The 21869-nt window shown below is 43.5% G+C and overlaps 1 protein-coding gene across 1 annotated transcript in view; it reads left to right on the top strand.

The window, feature by feature from the left end:
- The first annotated feature begins 4298 nt into the window (after window positions 1–4298).
- LOC115142445 (netrin-1-like) overlaps window positions 4299–21869 on the top strand; it is a 117195-nt gene continuing 99624 nt past the window's right edge. Inside the window, exons 1-2 of the mRNA XM_029681919.2 lie at window positions 4299–4558; window positions 4843–5897. Of these exons, the coding sequence (XP_029537779.2) occupies window positions 4883–5897 (1015 nt within the window). The 5' untranslated portion in view covers window positions 4299–4558; window positions 4843–4882. The remainder of the gene's footprint in view (window positions 4559–4842; window positions 5898–21869) is intronic.

Raw genomic sequence — 21869 nt, forward strand, 5'->3', positions numbered from 1 at the left:
TTGGTCTATGTTGGATACACAGTACTACATTGTCTCAACGTTTTAAGTCGGACTTGTTTTGCAGGTCACGGTGGGTGCATTTTTGTTGTTGATGATTTGGAGAAAAAAAATGTACCAAGTTCCATCCTGTTCCCAAAAGATGGCGCTCTTTCCACAGCCTCGGGATATCAACGTGTACAGGTGCTTGACTAGCAATGCAGAACATCAACTTCCCACTCCACAGCCATCTGAAGAAAGAAATGGAATAAACAATTTTAAAATAAAATGCTGTTGACATTATTGTACTGGCAACCTAGTTATACATTCCTGACAGCCACTTTAGGTGTTAGCAAATGTCCAACGCGTACCAAACAAAACACTTTCCAGACGCGATCTTTGGTTGAATCTTTTGCCCATTTGTTAGCAGCAAAGCAAAGATAAAAACACTGAAATAATCACATGAAGGCCTATTACCATAGGCAAAATCATAGTTCCAAGGTGTAAACAGTGACATGTATGCTCTCCATACCTGTTCATTTCCACTTCCTGGTCACCTGCGTGCCTACACACATGTGACCCATGACCCAAGATATAGAGTCCCACAGTGAAGGTGTCATAATACCCAATAAACCTAGCAGTCAAACAGGGAAATGGTTCCAAACGTTTTTCCACCATTCATTTTTCCCGTAGGGAATTTTAGAAACACTTAAAATAAGGTCTGTGTTTCGTGTAGACTAACCATGGCGTGACGTTTTGATTGCCATGTAAATGTCTCTCGGACAAGGTAACTTTTATCAATATATTCGGCTCTATTTACTCTCAGATTTAAAAATGTTATTTAGCATCAAAGTAGACTACAAATCCCTGGAAGCTCCTGCACATCATCTCTAGCTACAACCTCATCTTATTGCATTTGTATTATTCTGTATGTAAATCCGAGACACTCCATTTATACACCCACCCATCCACCCCCGACCAACCACCCTACGTTAGTTTTGCCTTAAGTAACCATCTGTCTTATGTAACCACAGCAAACGTAACATATCATACTAATTTCAGTATCCCAGACCTACATTTACTATGTTACATCTCGTCTATGAGACCAGGCTGCTAGCTGACACCTTTGCTAACAGGTAGTGTGTAAATGTAAAACTTACACAAGACACTTCCCAAAATTGTAAATTTAAAGAAATGTAGCCAATGTATTCATTCATAAATGTAGCTAACATTAGACAGTTAATCCAGAGATTCTTACCTTTGCCTCGATTCGGCAGTCTTTTCCAGATCAATATGGCATTTGTAGTTCTTTACGATAGCCACATTAGCAGCTAATTGGCATTTCATTTTGTGGGTAAATACAGGCGAATATATTGATAAAAGTCAGCTTGTCGTAGAGAGATTTACACTGTTATCAAAACGTCATGCCAGGGTAAGCCTCCACGAAAGACCGCCCTTATTTTAAGTGTTTCTAAATTCCCCTATGGTAAAAATGAATGGTGGAAAAGAGTGGTTTGAACTGGTATAAAACCAAGGTTTGTGATTTACTTCCACCTGCAGTTGTGGAATGTTTGCTCACAAGTATAATAGGAAGTCCCACCAAGATGACTACTCCAAAATGGTGAATGTTCATAATGGCGCTGCCCCTGCTAAAACAGGATTTGGGGCCCTAAAGTCCACTATTTATCTCTAGGTCCAAGTCAGAGATGGAAGAGAAAGAGAAACATTTCATAGGTTCCTTTTTTCTGGTTCATGAACTATGTCGACCAGACCCAGATATCGCATTGGTGCTAATGGGAGAGCCACCCAGATGCTCCAAAGATTTTGCATCATTTTAGCCAGTAGTTTTGAAAGTAGTGCTCAGCAGCCAAAACGTGTCCCGGAAAATATGTACTACGTCATCCATTTCATATGATATTTTGCGAATTCCAATTTGTATAATTTGTTATGAATTTGTTACTGTTTAAGATCCCTGACTACATCTTTAAGTATACCGGAAATGTGACATTATTTTCCAATGGTTAACAGGCTTTATGGATATCTTAATTTATCCACCATCTTAGAGCCTAGTGTAAAAAAAAAAAAAATATATACAAAGATAGACAAACTATAGACAACACAAAAACAATTTTAGTTGGCCAAAAAGGCTCCTAGACTTATAACAGATTTATCAAGCTCTCGAAACACAACTTATAACAGATAATTTTTGTTGATTTTAACACACTCTTCTGGCAATAGAGCAGAGACTTACACTGCAGGACCTATTTGAAGTCCTTCCCCACCGATCTCGACAAAGCCACAAAGTTGGAAGCACAAAATCGTCTAGAATGTCATTGTATGCTGTAGCGGTAGTAGAGCGTTGGGCCAGTAACTGAAAGGTTGCTAGATCGAATCCTTGAGCTGACAAGGTAAAAATATGCCGTTGAACAAGGTAGTTAACCCACTGTTCCTAGGCTGTCATTGTAAATAAGAATTTGTTCTTAGCTGACTTGCCTAGTTAAAAAAAAATAATCTTGTATTAAGGGGCCTAGCCCGAACCATGAAAACAGCCCCAGACCATTATTCCTCCTCCATCAAACGTTACAGTTGGCACAATACATTTGGGCAGATAGCATTCTCCTGGCATCTGCCAAACCCAGATTCGTCTGTCAGACTGCCAGATGGTGAAGAGTGATTCATCACTCCAGAGAACGAGTTTCCACTGCTCCAGAGTCCAAAGGACGCAAGCTTTACACCACTCCAGCCGACACTTGGCATTGGTTATCTTAGGCTTGTGTGAAGCTGCTTGACCATGGAAACCGATTTCGTGAAACACCAGATGTGTCATGCCTGCTCCTACTGCCACTCTCTGGTGCTCAAGGGCACCAGGCTGCCCTTCATTACACACACCTGTCACCATCATTACGCACATCAGCGCTCATTGGACTCACCTGGACTCCTTCACGATGTTGATTGCCCCCTCTATATCTGTCTGTTCCTCAGTTTTGTACCCAGTGTCAGCATTATTGTCGTAATGTCACACTTTTCTGGTTTTGATTGATGTCCATTTTCCATTAAATGTTCACTCCCTGTACTTGTTTCTCGTCTACAGCGTCTGTCCTTACACAAAGAGTTATTATGCTGACGTTGCCTTCAGAGGCTGTTTGGAACTCGGTAGTGAGTGTTACAATGCAGGAAAGATCATTTTTACGTGCTATGCGTTTTAGCACTCTGCGGTCCCATTCTGTGAGTTTGTGTGTCCTACCACTTCACGGCTGAGCCGTTGTTGCTCCTAGAGGTTTCTACTTCACAATAACAGTACTTACAGTTGACCTGGGCAGCTCTAACAGGGCAGACATTTGAGAAACTGACTTGTAGGAAAGGTGGCATCCTATGACTGTGCCACATTGAAAGTCACTGAGCTCTTCAGTAAGACCATCATTCTACTGCCAATGTTTGTCTATGGAGATTGCATGGCGGTGTGCTCGATTGTATACACCTGTCAGCAAGGGGTGTGGCTGAAATATCCGAATCCACTCATTACAAGGGATGTCCACATACTTCTGTATATATAGTGTATTATAGGCGTTTTGGCTCCATGTTATAGCCAATGAATAGGATATGGAAGCATTACCAGAGATACAATATGCATGGTATTCACTTCATTTTTTCTTCAAAAATGGTCAAGTCAGAAATATCGAAAAAGGCATATTATATAGTGGTCTTGAGCAGTTTATACAATATGGACAGAAGCTTTATCATATTATAGAATAGGACAAACTTTTTCGTTCTTTGCACTTCATTTCTATGAAGATTTGATTATTTAAACTTTTGGAAATCTGATAGGTCTACTGAATGGGGGAAAAAAACATGAGTCATGCGTAAAATATGATTAATAACTCTTAATTAACTGGGTCACAATCTAAATCATGAAATACAAATGCACCACAATACCCCGGAAGTAACAATAACAATAGTAGTAGTAATAATAATAATAAATACATACAAAATATATAAATTAAGCTAATAAAAGGATAATGTGACAAAGTCAATATTCATGATGAAATATAAACTGCCGTTTCGATTAGCAATATGAAAACTACGACTATATGGAAGCCTTGGATTATGTTATCTACGTGATAATCAGATTAACTTGATCATTAGTTTGTTGTTCCTTCGTTTGGCACTTAATTAGCCGTATCTATCTTGTTATCGATAAACTACCAGTGGATGTCGTTGTTCACTCTTTTTACGCGGGAGTGTCACTCCTCAAGATGACCTCAAGCTCTGCAGACGCTCCAATCGTCCTTCACTTTCTCCACAGTCAGTGCGGCAGACAGAGATAGAGGGATAGAAGAAGGGAGTGAGTGAATGAGAAAGACGGGCACACAGGGAGTGAAACAGACAGAGCGAGAGTTGCGGCTCTTACATCTAGACGCGTGTAGATATTTTGCTCCCGGAGATTCCAAATAAAACAAACAAGAACACAACAGATCGCGCTTGTGACAGGAAAGGCACCCGACAGAGATATTTGTATGACTTTTCTGCCTAGCTGAATTATTATTCCGAGGAATAGTGTCATATGTGGAGATTTCTTAACCTTGTAAGCCCATTTATTTCACTTAATAGGTGCATTATGAAAGGCTAATGTTATAAATCGATACATTTCTCCTGACAGTGTGTTCATATTAATAACGGTTCAAATGATATTTTCTGTAGGCTTATCATGTGATGGTAATCTATATGAAAATATTATTCGATCTATGTGCATGGTAAATTCAATTATCTATTGAGGTGTTGCTTTTCTATTTTAATTCATAGCTTTACATCTGCCGTGCTCTTTTGGACATCTTGCAAAAGTGTCTTATTTATTATCTCTCTTTTCAGGGAACGGCTGGCGTTTTTCAGCGCACGAACAAGGAATACGATGCTAAGGATTTTGGATCCCGTGGTCACTGTCGTGACCATTTCCTTTGTGGTCGAGGGGGTGCTCGGTGGCTACGGGATGAGCATGTTCGCCGCGCAAACATCTCCCCCGGACCCTTGCTACGACGAGAACGGTAACCCGAGGAGATGCATCCCCGATTTTGTGAACTCCGCTTTCGGAAAGGAAGTCCGCACTTCCAGCACCTGTGGTAAAACCCCGGGTAGGTACTGCTTGGTAACAGAGAAGGGCGACGAGAGAAATAGGAACTGCCATACGTGCGATGCCTCGGACCCCAAAAAGTATCACCCACCGGCATATCTAACGGATCTCAACAACCCCCATAATCTCACATGTTGGCAATCGGAAAATTACATCCAATACCCTCAAAACGTCACCATAACACTGTCACTGGGCAAGAAATTCGAAGTCACCTACGTAAGCCTGCAGTTCTGCTCACCTCGACCCGAATCTATGGCTATCTTCAAGTCTATGGACTACGGCAAATCTTGGGTACCTTTCCAATACTATTCGACCCAATGCAGGAAAATGTACACCAAACCGAGCAAGGCCACCATTACCAAACAGAACGAACAAGAGGCGATATGCACAGACTCCCACACGGACATGCACCCTCTATCCGGCGGTCTCATTGCCTTCAGCACTCTGGACGGCAGACCGTCGGCGCACGACTTCGACAACTCGCCGGTGCTCCAGGACTGGGTCACCGCCACCGATATCAAGGTGACGTTCAGCCGATTGCACACTTTCGGTGATGAGAACGAGGATGACTCGGAGCTAGCCCGGGACTCTTATTTCTATGCGGTGTCCGATCTGCAAGTTGGCGGTCGATGCAAATGCAATGGCCACGCTTCGCGGTGCGTAAAAGACAGGGATGGAAACCTTGTTTGTGAGTGCAAACATCATACCGCGGGACCGGAGTGCGACAGGTGCAAGCCTTTCCATTATGATCGGCCGTGGCAACGCGCAACAGCTAGAGAAGCCAACGAATGTGTCGGTAAGTCAAAACATTATAATTGTCTCCAAAAACCATCCAAATTATCTTTAAGGGCTGCAGACGTTTCCTCTCCACACAATGCCTGTATCAGAAGCAAAAATACATTTGGCATAAATGTTATTATTGGGTGACTCTTGTTAGTACAGTCATGAGAGATTTGTCTGTTTTTAAATTTGGTAATGTTGGTATTGGTTGGTTGAGTTCTGGTTGGGTCAGTTCTGATGAAAAACAAAGATTCAGACATGCCTTTTATTCTCTCTGGATGAAAGTTGTCGAAATACTATTAAAAATTAAAAATGGGATTATAGCACATCATATTACGCACCAACAAGTACACACAAGTTTTACAAAACCTTTTACAAAAGGTTTCCAACTCCAAGGCTCGGGGAAAAATTGCCTATCCTTTGTTGTAGTTTATATAGGTATGGAAAACAATTTAAAATCCTTATTAGTATTAAAATGTTAATATAATAATATAATAATAAAATAATAATAATTTAGTCTCGAAATGAATTTTTATAGTTGTAAGCATTTTATTACACTATGTCAATTTTAGTCTGATCAGCCCACGCTGTATTAATAGTACATGCCTTCATTAAAACATGATACTGATGTGATTTGAAAATGTAGGCTATAAAAAAACAAGTCTGTACGGTTGTTAAAGAGGTCTGAATTAAGGATAAATCTAAACCACCGTTCGGGCCCACCACAAAATGCACTTTTTTAAATGAAATTATGCCGCGCGTCCATGCACATAAAAAGTCACATGCAAATGCCTTCTCAATTTGAAAACCTAAAAGCCCATTACCGCCATAGCTCAAATGGAGGTTTACAACAACCACCCACTTCAGAAAGACCGCCGCATCACAATGTCTAATCATTCACCGCGTTGAAATGTTTCTCATGGGGAAAACTGATGTACAGTTCCAACTTTATGGCTGCAATAAAGCGACGCACCGTCATGTATTTAAAGAGCATTTAAACTGCACCACCACAGTACTTGAACACAGACTTCTCTGCCCATTTAATTATCGTCTGAATCAAAGTTAATTATAGGTCTAAATTACGTTAATTTATGTATCATAAAACTGTTGTAAAAAAAAGAGTATATTTTTAAAAAAGAAGCATTATTTCATCCCGAAACTATTATGATTGTGATTATTATTATTGTTGTTGTTATTATATCAAATTAAATTGCCATTTTTTAAAACATTACAATATGAATTTGCCTACCTTGGAAACAATCTGCAAAATGTTCATCCACCTATTAAGCCTAATACTCAAATATATGTGATAATATTAGGCACTCATTATTAATTACACCCATAACCCGTTATAATTACTATTGTAAGCATTCTAAATATGATTAAGAGGCTACTTATTAGTATCCATATGATCCGCTTTGTATTATGTGCTGGTCTTCAACGATATCATCCGACTTAGTTTATTCGTGTGAACACTTTCGGCCTACAAAGAAGAAAAGTAAATCGGAGTAGATATGGAATCCTATCCTCAATGAACCGGCCCATTTAGATTAATGCTTCCCCGTCTGCCCCCATGAAGACTAATAAAGCACATCGAGGAAGTTATCACATCGTGGCTTTCATTGAACTCATTCCACACGCTATTTCCAACAGCGAGGCTACATCGGCTGCTATACAGATAGGGACAATGCCGCAGCAGGATCAAAGATGTGGTAGTTGCTTTTTATTGTCAGACATACCTAAGACCCACTTAAAGATAATATGTATTCATGCTTAGAGGAGGAGAGAGACGGCACGCATGAGCTTGGTGAGAATGTGAGTGCTACTGGTTTAGATAAAGGAGAATGAATTCTTGGACAAGTGTAGTCTGATATTGACTTGGCTGTGTGTTGACTGTCTAGCAAATATTGCATACGATTTTATCATGAGGAGCGTGGTTAAAAGTTGCGATTATGCATTGTTGATGTAAGCGAAGAGAATTGATTCCTTGTGAAATATCTCACCCCTTATAAGCCAAGTAACTGCCCGATGCATGCTTGCTTTCAAGGTTAACATGAGAGGTAGGCCTAGTGGGGGGTGGTTCTCTAACCGTAGTACCCATCAACCGCGTTGCTGCATAATGTATGTGTCAGTACTCTATGTCAACTCTGCAAATGTGCAGTATTTCATTGGCATTGTATACCCAACATCTAGAATAATAGTTCAAGACTCAGAGCATGCAAAGGCATCTCGTAGGGCATCATGCACTGTGGATACAAATAGGCCTGTGTGTCTCAAGAGACAATGCTGATGGAAAAGATGTCCACGATGATGAAGGTGGATGAACCTCCACTTCTCACTGTAACCCACTCTAGATAGGATATGCGATTTTTAAATATCGCCCTACAGTGAATGGTGAGAGGAGGCTCCTCATTCCACCCCATATTGTTTGCATCAGAGAGCCCCTACAGTGAATGGTGAGAGGAGGCTCCTCATTCCACCCCATATTGTTTGCATCAGAGAGCCCCTACAGTGAATGGTGAGAGGAGGCTCCTCATTCCACCCCATATTGTTTGCATCAGAGAGCCCCTACAGTGAATGGTGAGAGGAGGCTCCTCATTCCACCCCATATTGTTTGCATCAGAGAGCCCCTACAGTGAATGGTGAGAGGAGGCTCCTCATTCCACCCCATATTGTTTGCATCAGAGAGCCCCTACAGTGAATGGTGAGAGGAGGCTCCTCATTCCACCCCATATTGTTTGCATCAGAGAGCCCCTACAGTGAATGGTGAGAGGAGGCTCCTCATTCCACCCCATATTGTTTGCATCAGAGAGCCCCTACAGTGAATGGTGAGAGGAGGCTCCTCATTCCACCCCATATTGTTTGTATCAGAGAGCCCCTACAGTGAATGGTGAGAGGAGGTTCCTCATTCCACCCCATATTGTTTGCATCAGAGAGCCCCTACAGTGAATGGTGAGAGGAGGCTCCTCATTCCACCCCATATTGTTTGCATCAGAGAGCCCCTACAGTGAATGGTGAGAGGAGGCTCCTCATTCCACCCCATATTGTTTGTATCAGAGAGCCCCTACAGTGAATGGTGAGAGGAGGCTCCTCATTCCACCCCATATTGTTTGTATCAGAGAGCCCCTACAGTAAAATGAACGGACTCAAACTCCCTTTTGTCTCTGTATTTCTATTTCACAGTGGTCGGGGGAAAGTGGTGCGGTGTTGTTTGACAGTCATCCATGGTACATGTTGACTGTTTTGACACATAGCAGGTGTTTAAAAGGGTTTTGTTTGCTGTTTGTTTCCATTCCCACAGAGTGGTTCTCTGCGGCAGATAAACAGGCTTGAGCCTTGTGGAAATATCTACGCTTTTACTATGGTGACTGGCTACGAATACACTTTGGAGAAGGTCACCCCAGTTGAGTATAAAACTGTGAGATGTTACCTCAATTAAGAGAGCTCTGAATCTGATAATATATCATTCTCAGAGTATCCCGACCGCAGTCCTCCATATTACCGTCTACATTTCTAAGCCCTGCCATCAAATTCAAGATTTATACCAGTTGGCCATCTATGAGAAACACAGAGTGATAATGATTAACTGAAGTTGACCAAATAGGTGAAACACAGAGTGACAAATTAATACAAATGAATAAGTGATTGTCAGTGGCAGTTTCTGTGAAGAGGAAAGGAAGGCTGTGCCTCCCTCCTTGGGTCGCCAGGGCTCCCATCCTGGAGAAGCAAACAGACTTGTTTAGACACAACCCCGCCGCTATAGGAATGAAGAATGAATTGTTCCCCAGTATCCTTGACACTTTATTTTTACCGGAACAGCATGTGTGTCTGGTGTGTCTCGAACGGGGCCACAAAGGAACATCACTCACTGTATCCATCATGCTGTCTGCAAGCACACGCACGAACACACGCACGCACACGCACACACACACACACACACACACACACACACACACACACACACACACACACACACACACACACACACACACACACACACACACACACACACACACACACACACACACACACACACACCCCTGTAGCAACACATTCCTCTGGGCTGTTTGTGCTATGGGACGCCTGCTCCGTGAGACAAGGCGTGCAGAGCGGTGCGGAGGGGGGCTGTGGTCGCACACTCTCTGCTAAAGCAAACACCGCCTCACCTCTCAAACAGGGAGAAGAATAGTCTGTCTGACACATCTGTGTGAAGGCAGGGTCCTAGGGTTTTTGAGAGTGTGGGGTGAGGTGGAGTTGGAGTTGGAGTTGGGGTAGTGTGTGCGTGTGAGCGTGTGTGTGTGTGTGTGGCATAGTGATGTTGTCTGTTACCACCTGTAAAAGCAATTAGTCACAGGAGGTTGGTGGAACCTTAAATGGGGAGGACGGGCTCATGTGAATGGCTGGAGCGGTATAAAGGGAATGGTATCAAATACATTGTTTCCATGTGTTTGATGCCATTCCATTAGCTCCATTCCAGCCTTTACTATGAGCCGTCCTCCCCTCAGCAGCCTCCTCTGCAATCAGTAATTGTAGCATAAAGTTATGGCTAGGACAGAACACTGTGTGGACTTTATAAGCTTCAGTAACAGAGAAGTGATGTCAAAACGAGATGTACTGTACTATACGATAAGCTTTGCTATGAGCTGCTTGGTTGGATATGCTGAAATATTGAACGCTTCCAGCACTATTTGTCAGTCAGTAAATTGAAAGATTCCGACTGTCTCTGGATCCTCTGCAGTCATAACATATTCTCAGTTACAGAGTTGATCTAGTGTAGAATTCGAAAGTGATACGGAGTGGGGACATTCAGAGTAAATGAGAAGGAAGCGCCAGATGGGGAAAGGAAATGTCATCAAGACCAGCATCTTTTTCTATGGTGTGTGAAACACAACACAGGGATAGGTACTTCTATTTTATTATAGAGATAATGATAGGCACTTGTTTTTATCATGGTCCGAAGAGCCAATGGCTAAGGATAAGAAATACCGTACAGCCTATTAGCCTGTCAGGATCTCTCTCCGGATGATAATCTTTGTCCAAGTCCTTGAATCGTGCTACTTTGCTCTGTCTTTGACTGAACCTGGATATTCGTTATCTATCTATCTATCTATCTATCTATCTATCTATCTATCTATCTATCTATCTATCTATCTATCTATCTATCTATCTATCTATCTATCTATCTATCTATCTATCTATCTATCTAAAGGCCTAGGCATTCCACTACAAATAGCTTTGCATTTGTGGAGTGATTTGAATGCAGTTGGTCTTACAAAAACAAAACCCATTGAAACAGGTTGCATGTCATCTTCGCTCTTTGATGTGCACCTTGCCGATTAGTTAGTCTGAGTCTTACGGTAAAGGACCTTCATGCACTTCTGAGTGCACTTCCAGGTCCATCTGGGATATGGATTCTCACAGGCCACGCGGGAGACCGTCTTTGCAATCTAACGCAATGAGTTTAGGAATGGAGGCATGGAGGAGGAAGAATCATGGCTTCAATGTCAATTCAGCTGTGACCAGTCTCGGCCTGACAGACATGGCTGGATGGATAGACTGTCTCATCACGACTCTCTCATCATGCCGAATTCGGCGTCAGCAAGGATGCTCAGCTACCTGTAACAAAGCACGCAACTGTCTCAATTTAATCAACTAGATTCTCTTCCTCTTGTTTTAGAACTCTATCAACTCAGAGTGACACTACAGCATCTGAAGGAGAATGAAGGAGACGCCCATTCAGCTAATCGCGATGAGGAAAATGAGTTAGACGCCTAAGATGTTCACTTTAGGAGGAACGTTTTTCAGATACAGAAAATTACATTCAAGACTGTTCCACTGCATTAGCTTCAGGTTCCATAGCATGAATGTGTTGAGAAAAGGGTCTTGAATAATTCAGAGAGATCAAGAAGAATGCTTGGAGGCATGCAGAATGAAGGATACTACTGCAGCACAGAGAAAAGAGATTGAGGGAGACTACAATAGAGACTATAAATGTGAGAGAGACAGGGAGGCTATAGAGAAAGAGAGATGGAAACAGAACGAGAAAGGGACAGGAGAGTGACCTATCCAGGGGCTTTTGGGGACAGGAGAGACTTTTTTTTGATGAAACAGGCTTTATCTTTCCTTGAGAACCACTTCACGGTAGCTTTTCTACTTGTTCACGGAGTGGGTGGAGGGGGCGGGGCAGGGGAGGGGGAGGGCCCTTCCCTTAGATCTAGAACTTTGTTGGCACAGAGATAGTATATCAGTGACTTGGCACAGACATCGCCTCAAGCCCGTCCAAATCTCCATGGATTCCCCACCCACACCCCACATATTTTCCCGTAGATAACTTCATTTATCCAGCCTCAAACCTCAACATCATCTGGCTGATTTGAGCAGACCTGCCGTTTGTCTCGCCTGATTACGTCAAATAAATACGCTCCCAGGCGTTATTCCGAACAGTTTGATTGACAGGGGAAGATGACTGTGGTGCTGGATTGACATTGAGATTTGGCTCCCCTTCAGATAATTGGGCTTAAATCTCTAACCACTTGCTTAGAGGAAACAGTGTTTTGCTGAGATGTCTTTTTGATAGAATCTTCCCAAGTTCCATTGAAGGAAGAAAGATCAACAATGACATGATATGTCAGTAATTAAAATGTTCTCACCTGAAATAACTCATTCATGTTTTTGGAAATGGAGAATGGGGAACTACAATAAAGACAATAATTTGAGAATGTCGGTTAGATTGTCAAGATGTAATACACTAGTATTTACGTTCATTTGGTCTCCTGCAGATAAGATTCAATAAAAAAAATAAAGCAACTCTTCACAAGAAAGTATACTGCATTGTGTTGTCAATTCACACCTTTCATTTCATGTAGGAGCTCCTACAACTGAACACAACAGCAATATTTATGAACAATGATACCATGATGAGGCATGATGACCGAGCTGTGGTCTGGTTCGTGTTTGAGCTGCCACCAAAGGACCGCCATTCCTTTATGAACCGCCGTATCCTTCATCTTCAAAGGGCGACCGCCGCCCGCCAAACGCATCGACCATCCTGACACTCACTGCTGTACAACGCCTGGCAAACAAAAGGAGTGAGAAACAGAGGTGTGAAAAGAGCGTCGGATTAGTTTGCACTTTACACCGTGGTGTATCCCCCCCCCCCCCGAAGAATCCCAACACCAGAGCCGGCAGTTCAAATGGGTGAATGGCCTCCCTCACGCTTTGAGGACCTCCTTCCTACAAGTGTTATCACTATTTTACGACTTGTTTTTTAAACCACTGCATAACAAGTTATTCAGAGTCTGGAGTTGGACGCACTCTGATGACTCCTACTTTTGGTTAACTGTGCTCTACACAGCCTTGCACCTTGGTCAGCCACTGTTTAAGTTTAGCCATATGCATGCACTCACATACGGGCATGCATGTCTGCAACGTCACACACACCCACAGAGCCAATCAAACTCACAGATACATAACTGTGACCGTAACCTTGATTCTGGGCTCACTGAAACCAGCCACAGAAGCAGACAGCCAAAAGCAGTCAGCCAAAACAGACAGTCAATCAGATAACTGTCAACCGTAAAACCTCCTCCACAGTGAGAAGCCACGTGTTAGGTTTCTGAGGAGGCCCAGACCCCCTGCCTGCGTCTGTGCTGGCCAGGGGCCACCAAGGATTCTGTTGCATTGGCGGCAGGGACGGGAAAAGAGGGGTGGGCCAGGCCTGTTTCCAGCAGGGTTCCCAGGACCATCACAGCGGGGCCTCAGCAAATTCAACCTGATGGCTGGCAGGGCTGCAGTATAGGCCCATCTGTACCTTGTTTAAACCTAGTAGTGTGTTACCATCCACCTCTTCTCTGAACTCTGCTGGGCGCCACACGTAACTAGTGGGAGAATGTGTTGAAATATGACGTTACTGGCTCTGTGCAAAATGCTGCTGCAGTGGTGGCCTGAGTTAATGTGTGTGCCAGTGAGAGAGAGAGAGAGAGAGAGAGAGGGGGGAGGCTAAACGAAGGGTGATCTTTTTGTTTTGTTTTTGAATTCTCCTGTAAAGGGGGTTGATATCAAATCAAAAAAATGTATTGGTCACGTGCACATATTTAGCAGATGTTATTGCGGGTGTAGCAAAATGCTTGTGTTCCTAGCTCCAACAGTGCAGTAATGTCTAACAATTCACAACAATACACTCAAATCTAAAGTAAAAGAATGGAGTTAAGAAACATATACATGTTAGAACGAGCAATGTCGGAGTGGCATTGACTAAAATACAGTAGAATAGAGTATACACATATGAAATAAGAATAAAGCAGTATGTAAACATTATTAAAGTGACTAGTGATCCATTATTAAAGTGACCTGTGATTCCATGTCTATGTATATTGGGCAGCAGCCTCTAAGGTGCAGGGTTGAGTAACCGGCTGGTAGCCGGCCAGTGATGGCTATTTAACGGTCTGATGGCCTGGAGAAAAAAAGCTGTTTTTCAGTCTCTCGGTCCCAGCTTTGTTGCACCTATACTGACCTCGCCTTCTGGGTGGTAGTGGGGTGAACAGGCCGTGGCTTGGGTGGTTGATGTCCTTGATGATCTTTTTCGCCTTCCGGTGACATCGGATGCTGTCGGTGTACTGGAGGATAGGCAGTGTGTCCCCGGTGATGCGTTGGGCAGACCGCACCACCCTTTGGAGGTTGAAGAGACGCTGTTGCGCCTTCATCCCCACACTGTCTGTGTGGGTGGACCATTTCAGATCGTCGGTGATGTGTACACCGAGGAACTTGAAGCTTTTCATCTTCTCTACTGCGGTCCCGACGATGTGGATAGGGGTGTGCTCTCTCTGCTATTTCCTGAGGTCCACGATCAGCTCCTTCATTTTGATGACGTTGAGGGTGGGGTAATTTTTCTGGCACGACTCCTCCAGGGCCCTCACCTCCTCCCTGTAGGCTGTCTCGTCATTGTTGGTAATCAGGCCTAAAACTGTTGTGTCGTCTGCAAACTTGATGATTGAGTTGGAGGCGTGCGTGGCCACACAGTCATGGGTGAACAGGGAGTACAGGAGGGGGCTAAGCACACATCCTTTGGGGACCCTGTGTTGAGGATCAGTGAATTGGAGGTGTTGTTTTCTACCTTCACCACCTGGGGGCGGCCCATCAGGAAGTCCAGGACCCAGTTCCACAGGGCGGGGTTCAGAACCAGGGCCCCAGGCTTAATGATGAGCTTGGAGGGTACTATGGTGTTGAAGGCTGAGCTATAGTCAATGAACAGCATTCTTACATAGGTATTCCTCTTGTCCAGATGGGCTAGGGCAGTGTGCTGTTTCGATGGCGATTGCATCATCTGTGGATCTATTGGGCGGTATGCAAATAGAAGTGGGTCTAGTGTATCAGGTAAGGCAGAGATTATATGATCCTTAACTAGCCTCTCAAAGCACTTCATGATGACAGAAGTGAGTGCTACAGGGAGATAGTAATTTACTTCAGTTTCCTTTGCTTTCTTGGGTGGACATCTTGAAGCAAGTGGGGACAGCAGACTGGGATAGAGAGAGATTGAATATGTCCGTAAACACTTCAGCCAGCTGGCCTGCGCATGCTCTGAGGACGTGGCTAGGGATCCCGTCTGGGCCAACAGCCTTGCGAGGGTTAACATGTTTAAATTTCTTACTCACATCGGCCACAGAGAACGAGAGCCCACAGTCCTTGGGAGCGGGCCACATCGGTGGCACTGTGTTATCCTCAAAGCGGGCGAAGAAGGTGTTTAGCTTGTCCGGGAGCAAGACGTCGGTGTCCGTGACATGGATGGTTTTCCCTTTGTAATCCGTGATTGTCTGTAGACCCTGCCACATACTTCAAATCAAACTTATTTATATAGCCCTTCGTACATCAGCTGATATCTCAAAGTGCTGTACAGAAACCCAGCCTAAAACCCCAAACAGCAAGCAATGCAGGTGTTGAAGCACGTTGGCTAAGAAAAACTCCCTAGAATGGCCAAAACCTAGGAAGAAACCTAGAGAGGAACCAGGCTATGAGGGGTGGCCAGTACTCTTCTGGCTGTGCCGGGTGGAGATTATAACAGAACATGGCCAAGATGTTCAAATGTTCATAAATGACCAGCATGGTCAAATAATAGGTCTGGGACAGGTAGCACGTCTGGTGAAAAGGTCAGGATTCCATAGCCGCAGGCAGAACAGTTGAAACTGGAACAGCAGCACAGCCAGGTGGACTGGGGACAGCAAGGAGTCATCATGCCAGGTAGTCCTGAGGCATGGTCCTAGGGCTCAGGTCCTCCGAGAGAGAGAAAGAAAGAGAGAAAGAGAGAATTGGAGAGAGCATACTTAAATTCACACAGGACACCGGATAAGACAGGAGAAGTACTCCAGATATAACAACTGACCCTAGCCCCGCGACACATAAACTACTGCAGCCTAAATACTGGAGGCCCCATCTGATGATACCCCCGGACAGGGCCAAACAGGAAGGATATAACCCCACCCACTTTGCCAAAGCACAGCTCCCACACCACTACAGGGATATCTTCAGCCACCAACTTACCATCCTGAGACAAGGCCGAGTATAGCCCACAAAGATCTCTGCCAACCCAGACAGGAAGATCACATCAGTGACTCAATCCACTCAAGTGACACACCCCTCCTAGGGACGGCATGAAAGAGCACCAGTAAGTCAGTGACTCAGCCCCTGTAATAGGGTTAGAGGCAGAGAATCCCAGTGGAAAGAGGGGAACCAGCCAGGCAGAGACAGCAAGGGCGGTTCGTTGCTCCAGAGCCTTTCCGTTCACCTTCACACTCCTGGGCCAGACTACACTCAATCATATAAAGACTTAAAGGTTGAGACCGAGTTTGCATCTCTCACATGGGTAGGCAGACCATTCCAAACTGCCTCCAGCTGTTTGCTTAGAAATTCTAGGGACAATTAGGAGGCCTGCGTCTTGTGACCGTAGCATGTAGGTATGTACGGCGGGACCAAATCAGAGATATAGGTAGGAGCAAGCCCATGTAATGCTATGTAGGTTAGCAGTAAAGCCTTGAAATCAGCCCTTGCCTTGACAGGAAGCCAGTGTAGGGGGGCTAGCACTGGAGTAATATGATCAATTGTTTTGGTTCTAGTCAGGATTCTAGCAGCCGTATTTAACACTAACTGAAGTTTATTTAGTACTTTATCCGGGTAGCCGGAAAGTAGAGCATTGCAGTAGTCTAACCTAGAAGTAACAAAAGCATGGATTAATTTTTGGACAGAAAGTTTCAGATTTTTGCAATGTTACGTAGATGGAAAAAAGCTGTCCTTGAAACAGTCTTGATATGTTCGTCAAAAGAGAGATCAGGGTCCAGAGTAATGCCGAGGTCCTTCACAGTTTTATTTGAGACGACCGTACAACCATCAAGAATAATTGTCAGATTCAACAGAAGATCTCTTTGTTTCTTGGAACCTAGAACAAGCATCTCTGTTTTGTTTAAAAGTAGAAAGTTTGCAGCCATCCACTTCCTTATGTCTGAAACACAGGCTTCTAGCAAGGGCTATTTTGGTGCTTCACCATGTTTCATTGAAATGTACAGCTGTGTGTCATCCGCATAGCAGTGAAAGTTAACATTATATTTTCGAATGACATCCCCAAGAGGTAAAGTATGTAGTGAAAACAATAGTGGTCCTAAAACGGAGCCTTGAGGAACACCAAAATGTACAGTTGATTTGTCAGAGGACAAACCATTCACAGAGACAAACTGATATCTTTCCGACAGATAAGATATAAACCAGGCCAGAACTTGTCCATGTAGACCAATTTGGGTTTCCAATCTCTCCAAAAGAATGTGGTGATCGATGGTATCAAAAGCAGCACTAAGGTCTAGGAGCACGAGGACAGATGCAGAGCCTCGGTCTGATGCCATTAAAAGGTCATTCACCACCTTCACAAGTGCTATGATGGGGTCTAAAAGCAGACTGAAGCATTTCGTATACATTGTTTGGCTTCAGGAAGGTAGCCTTTTCTAAAATTTTAGAGAGGAATGGAAGATTCGATATAGGCCGATAGTTTTTTATATTTTCTGGGTCAAGGTTTGGCCTTTTCAAGAGAGGCTTTATTACTGCCACTTTTAGTGAGTTTGGTACACATCCGGTGGATAGAGAGCCGTTTATTATGTTCAACATAGGAGGGCCAAGCACAGGAAGCAGCTCTTTCAGTAGTTTATTTGGAATAGGGGCCAGTATGCAGCTTGAAGGTTTAGAGGCCGTGATTATTATCATCATTGTGTCAAGCTATCGTACTAAAACACTTGAGTGTCTCTCTTGATCCTAGGTCCTGGCAGAGTTGTGCAGACTCAGGACAACTGAGCTTTGAAGGAATACGCAGATTTAAAGAGGAGTCTGTAATTTACTTTCTAATAATCATGATCTTTTCCTCAAAGAAGACATACTTCTCGTGTCTGAGCCGTTGAATTGCGACTCCACTATGTCTCTGTACTGACGTTTTGCCTGTTTGATTGCCTTGCATAGGGAATAAGTACACTGTTTGTATTCAACCATATTCCCAGTCACCTTGCCATGGTTAAATGTGATGGTTTGTGCTTTCAGTTTTGAGTGAATGCTGCCATCTATCCCACGGTTTCTGATTTGTGTAGGTTTTAACCTGTTGCTTCTACTCGGGACGCTTGCGTCCCAACTAGAGCTCTGGAAATGCAAATGCGCTACGCTAAATGCTAATAGTATTAGTTAAAACTCAAAAGTTCATTAAAATACACATGCAGGGTATCAAATTAAAGCTACACTTGTTGTGAATCCAGGCAACAAGTCAGATTTTTAAAATGCTTTTCGGCGAAAGCATGAGAAGCTATTATCTGATAGCATGCAACACCCCAAAAGACCCACAGGGGACGTAAACAAAATAATTAGCATTTCGGCGTTACACAAACCGCACAATAAAATAGAAAACATTCATTACCTTTCACCATCTTCTTTGTTGGCACTCCTAGATGTCCCATAAACACTATTTGGGTCTTTATTTCGATTAAATCGGTCCATATAAAGCCTAGATATCGTTATATGTAGACTGTGTGATAAACGAAAAAAACATCGTTTCAAAACGTAACGTCATTTTTAAAATTCAAAAAGTCGACGATAAACTTTCACAAAACACTTCGAAATACGTTTGTAATGCAACTTTAGGTATTAGTAAACGTTAAAGCGATAAAATTCATCAGGAGGCGATGTAAAGATCATTAGTCCGTCTGGAAAAATGTCCGGCTAGAAACTAGAAAATATCCGGTCCTAGACCGGATTAGATACTGGTGTCCTGTATGTGTTTGACCAAGTCGAAGGGAAATGACAAGACTCTAGACACCCTGTGGAAGCTGTAGGTACTGCAACCTCAGTCAATTAATTGTGGTTCACGTTTATCAATGGGTTCAAGTAGCGCATGGATATATTTTCCCCATTTTCAGTGATCAGTTTTTCCTGTGCTTTTCGATGTAAATGCCGTTCTGGTAAAGCCACAGCAGTGATTTAACCAGTTTTTTAAACGTCTGAGTGTTTTCTATCCACACAGACTAAGCAAATGCATATACTATATTCCTGGCATGAGTAGCAGGGCGCTGCGCGATTTTTAACAGAATGTTCAAAAGTAGAGGGTCGACTGAAGAGGTTAATAGTCCATCCGCTATTCTGAAACTATCTGCCGCCAGCAACCCCTATTACCAGCCTGTTCAACCTCTCTTTCATATCGTCTGAGATCCCCAAGGATTGAAAGCTGCCGCAGTCATCCCCCTCTTCAAAGGGGAGACACCCTGGACCCAAACTGCTATAGACCTATATCCATCCTGCCCTTGAAAGCCAAGTCAACAAACAGGTCACTGACCATCTAAAATCCCACCGTACCTTCTCCGCTGTGCAATCTGGTTTCCGAGCCGGTCACGGGTGCACCTCAGCCACGCTCAAGGTACTAAACGATATCATAACCGCCATCGATAAAAGACAGTACTGTGCAGCCGTCTTTTCGACTCTGTCAATCATCATATTCTCCTCAATAGCCTCGGTTTCTCGGATGACTGCCTTGCCTGGTTCACATTACTTTGCAGACAGAGTTCAGTGTGTCAAATGAGTCTCTATGGGGGTGCCACAGGGTTCAATTCTCGGGCCGACTCTTTTCTCTGTATATATCAATGATGTTGCTCTTCGATTCTGATCCACCTCTACGCAGACGACACCATTTTGCCTGTTTGACACTGTGCTATCTAACCCTTCAATGCCATACAGCACTCCTTCCGTTGCCTCCAATAAACGCTGAGTAAAACCAAATGCATGCTTTTCAACCGTCGCTGCCTGCACCCGCATGCCCGACTAGCAACCACCCTGGATGGTTCCGACCTTGAATATGTGGACATCTATAAGTACCTAGGTGTCCTAGACTGCAAACTCTCCTTCCAGACTCACATCAAACATCTCCAATGAAAATCAAATCAAGAGTCGGCTTTCTTTGCCTCCTTCACTCAAGCTTACCCTAGTAAAACTGACTATCCTACCGATCCTCGAATGCGATGTCATCTACAAAATCTCCAACACTCTACTCAGCAAACTGGATGCAGTCTATCATAGTGCCATCCGTTTTGTGCACCTTATAGGTATTCTAGTCGGCTGGCCCTAGTCATATTCGTCGCCAGACCCACTGGCTCCAGGTCATCTACAAGTCCATGCTAGGTAAAGCTCCGCCTTATCTCAGTTCACTGGTCCTGGCAACACCCAGCCCACCCATTTTCACCACCTCATCCAGCACACGCTCCAGCAGGTGTATCTCACTGATCATCCCTAAAGCCAACACCTCATTTGCCGCCTTTCGTTCAGTACTCTGCCTCGAACTGCAACAATCGCTGAAGTTGAGACTTTTATCTCCCTCACCAACTTCAAACATCAGCTATCCGAGCAGCTAACCGATCGCTGCAGCTGTACATAGTCTATTGGTAAATAGCCCACCCATTTTCACCTACCTCATTCCCGTACTGTTTTTATACTGTTTTTTTATTTATTTATTTACTTTTCTGCTCTTTTGCACACCAATATCTCTACCTGTACATGACCATCTGATCATTTATCACCCCAGTGTTAATCTGCAAAATTGTATTATTCGCCTACCTCATGCCTTTTGCACACATTGTATATAGACTGCCCATTTTTTTTTTTTTCACTGTGTTATTGACTTGTTAATTGTTTTCCATGTGTAACTCTGTGTTGTCTGTCAGATCCAGTCGCAGTTGCAAATGAGAACTTGTTCTCAACTAGACCTGGTTAAATAAAGGTGAAATAAAAAATAAAAAAATAAATACACTGATAAACTCAGTACAGTATTAGTGTTCCTGTTTTGCATGGATTTCTGGTCAGACCAGCGTTATAGGAACTTCCTGTTTGAGATTCTGCCTATAGGAAGGGATGAGCAAAATGGAGTCATGATCTGATTTGATGAAGGGAGGGCAGGGGAGGGCCTTGTAGGCATCCTGGAAATGTTCCGTGTTGATCCAACTTTGGTAGCGTTTTCCTCAAATTATATAGATTGTAATGGGGGTTGATATAAATTGTTAACTTCTTATGGCTGCAGGGGCAGTATTGAGTATCTTGGATGAAAGGTGCCCAGAGTCAACGGCCTTCTCCTCAGTCCCAGTTGCTAATATATGCATATTATTAGTAGTATTGAATGGAAAACACTCTGAAGTTTCTAAAACTGTTTGAATGATGTCTGTGAGTATAACAGAACTCATATGGCAGGCAAAAACCTGAGAAGAAATCCAAACAGGAAGTGGGAAATCTGAGGTTGGTCGATTTTCAACCCAGCCCCTATTGAATACACAGTGGGGTATGGATGAAGTTGCACTTCCTAGGGCTTCCACTAGATGTCAACCATCTTTAAAAACTTAAATGAGGCTTCTTCTGTGTTGTGTAGCCGGATGGGAGCGCATTTCACATGATAGCGACCTGCGTTCCATGGCTTCTCTACAGACATAGGAATTCTCCG

The sequence above is a fragment of the Oncorhynchus nerka genome, linkage group LG15 (assembly GCF_034236695.1).
Source record: "Oncorhynchus nerka isolate Pitt River linkage group LG15, Oner_Uvic_2.0, whole genome shotgun sequence".
NCBI lineage: Eukaryota > Metazoa > Chordata > Actinopteri > Salmoniformes > Salmonidae > Oncorhynchus > Oncorhynchus nerka.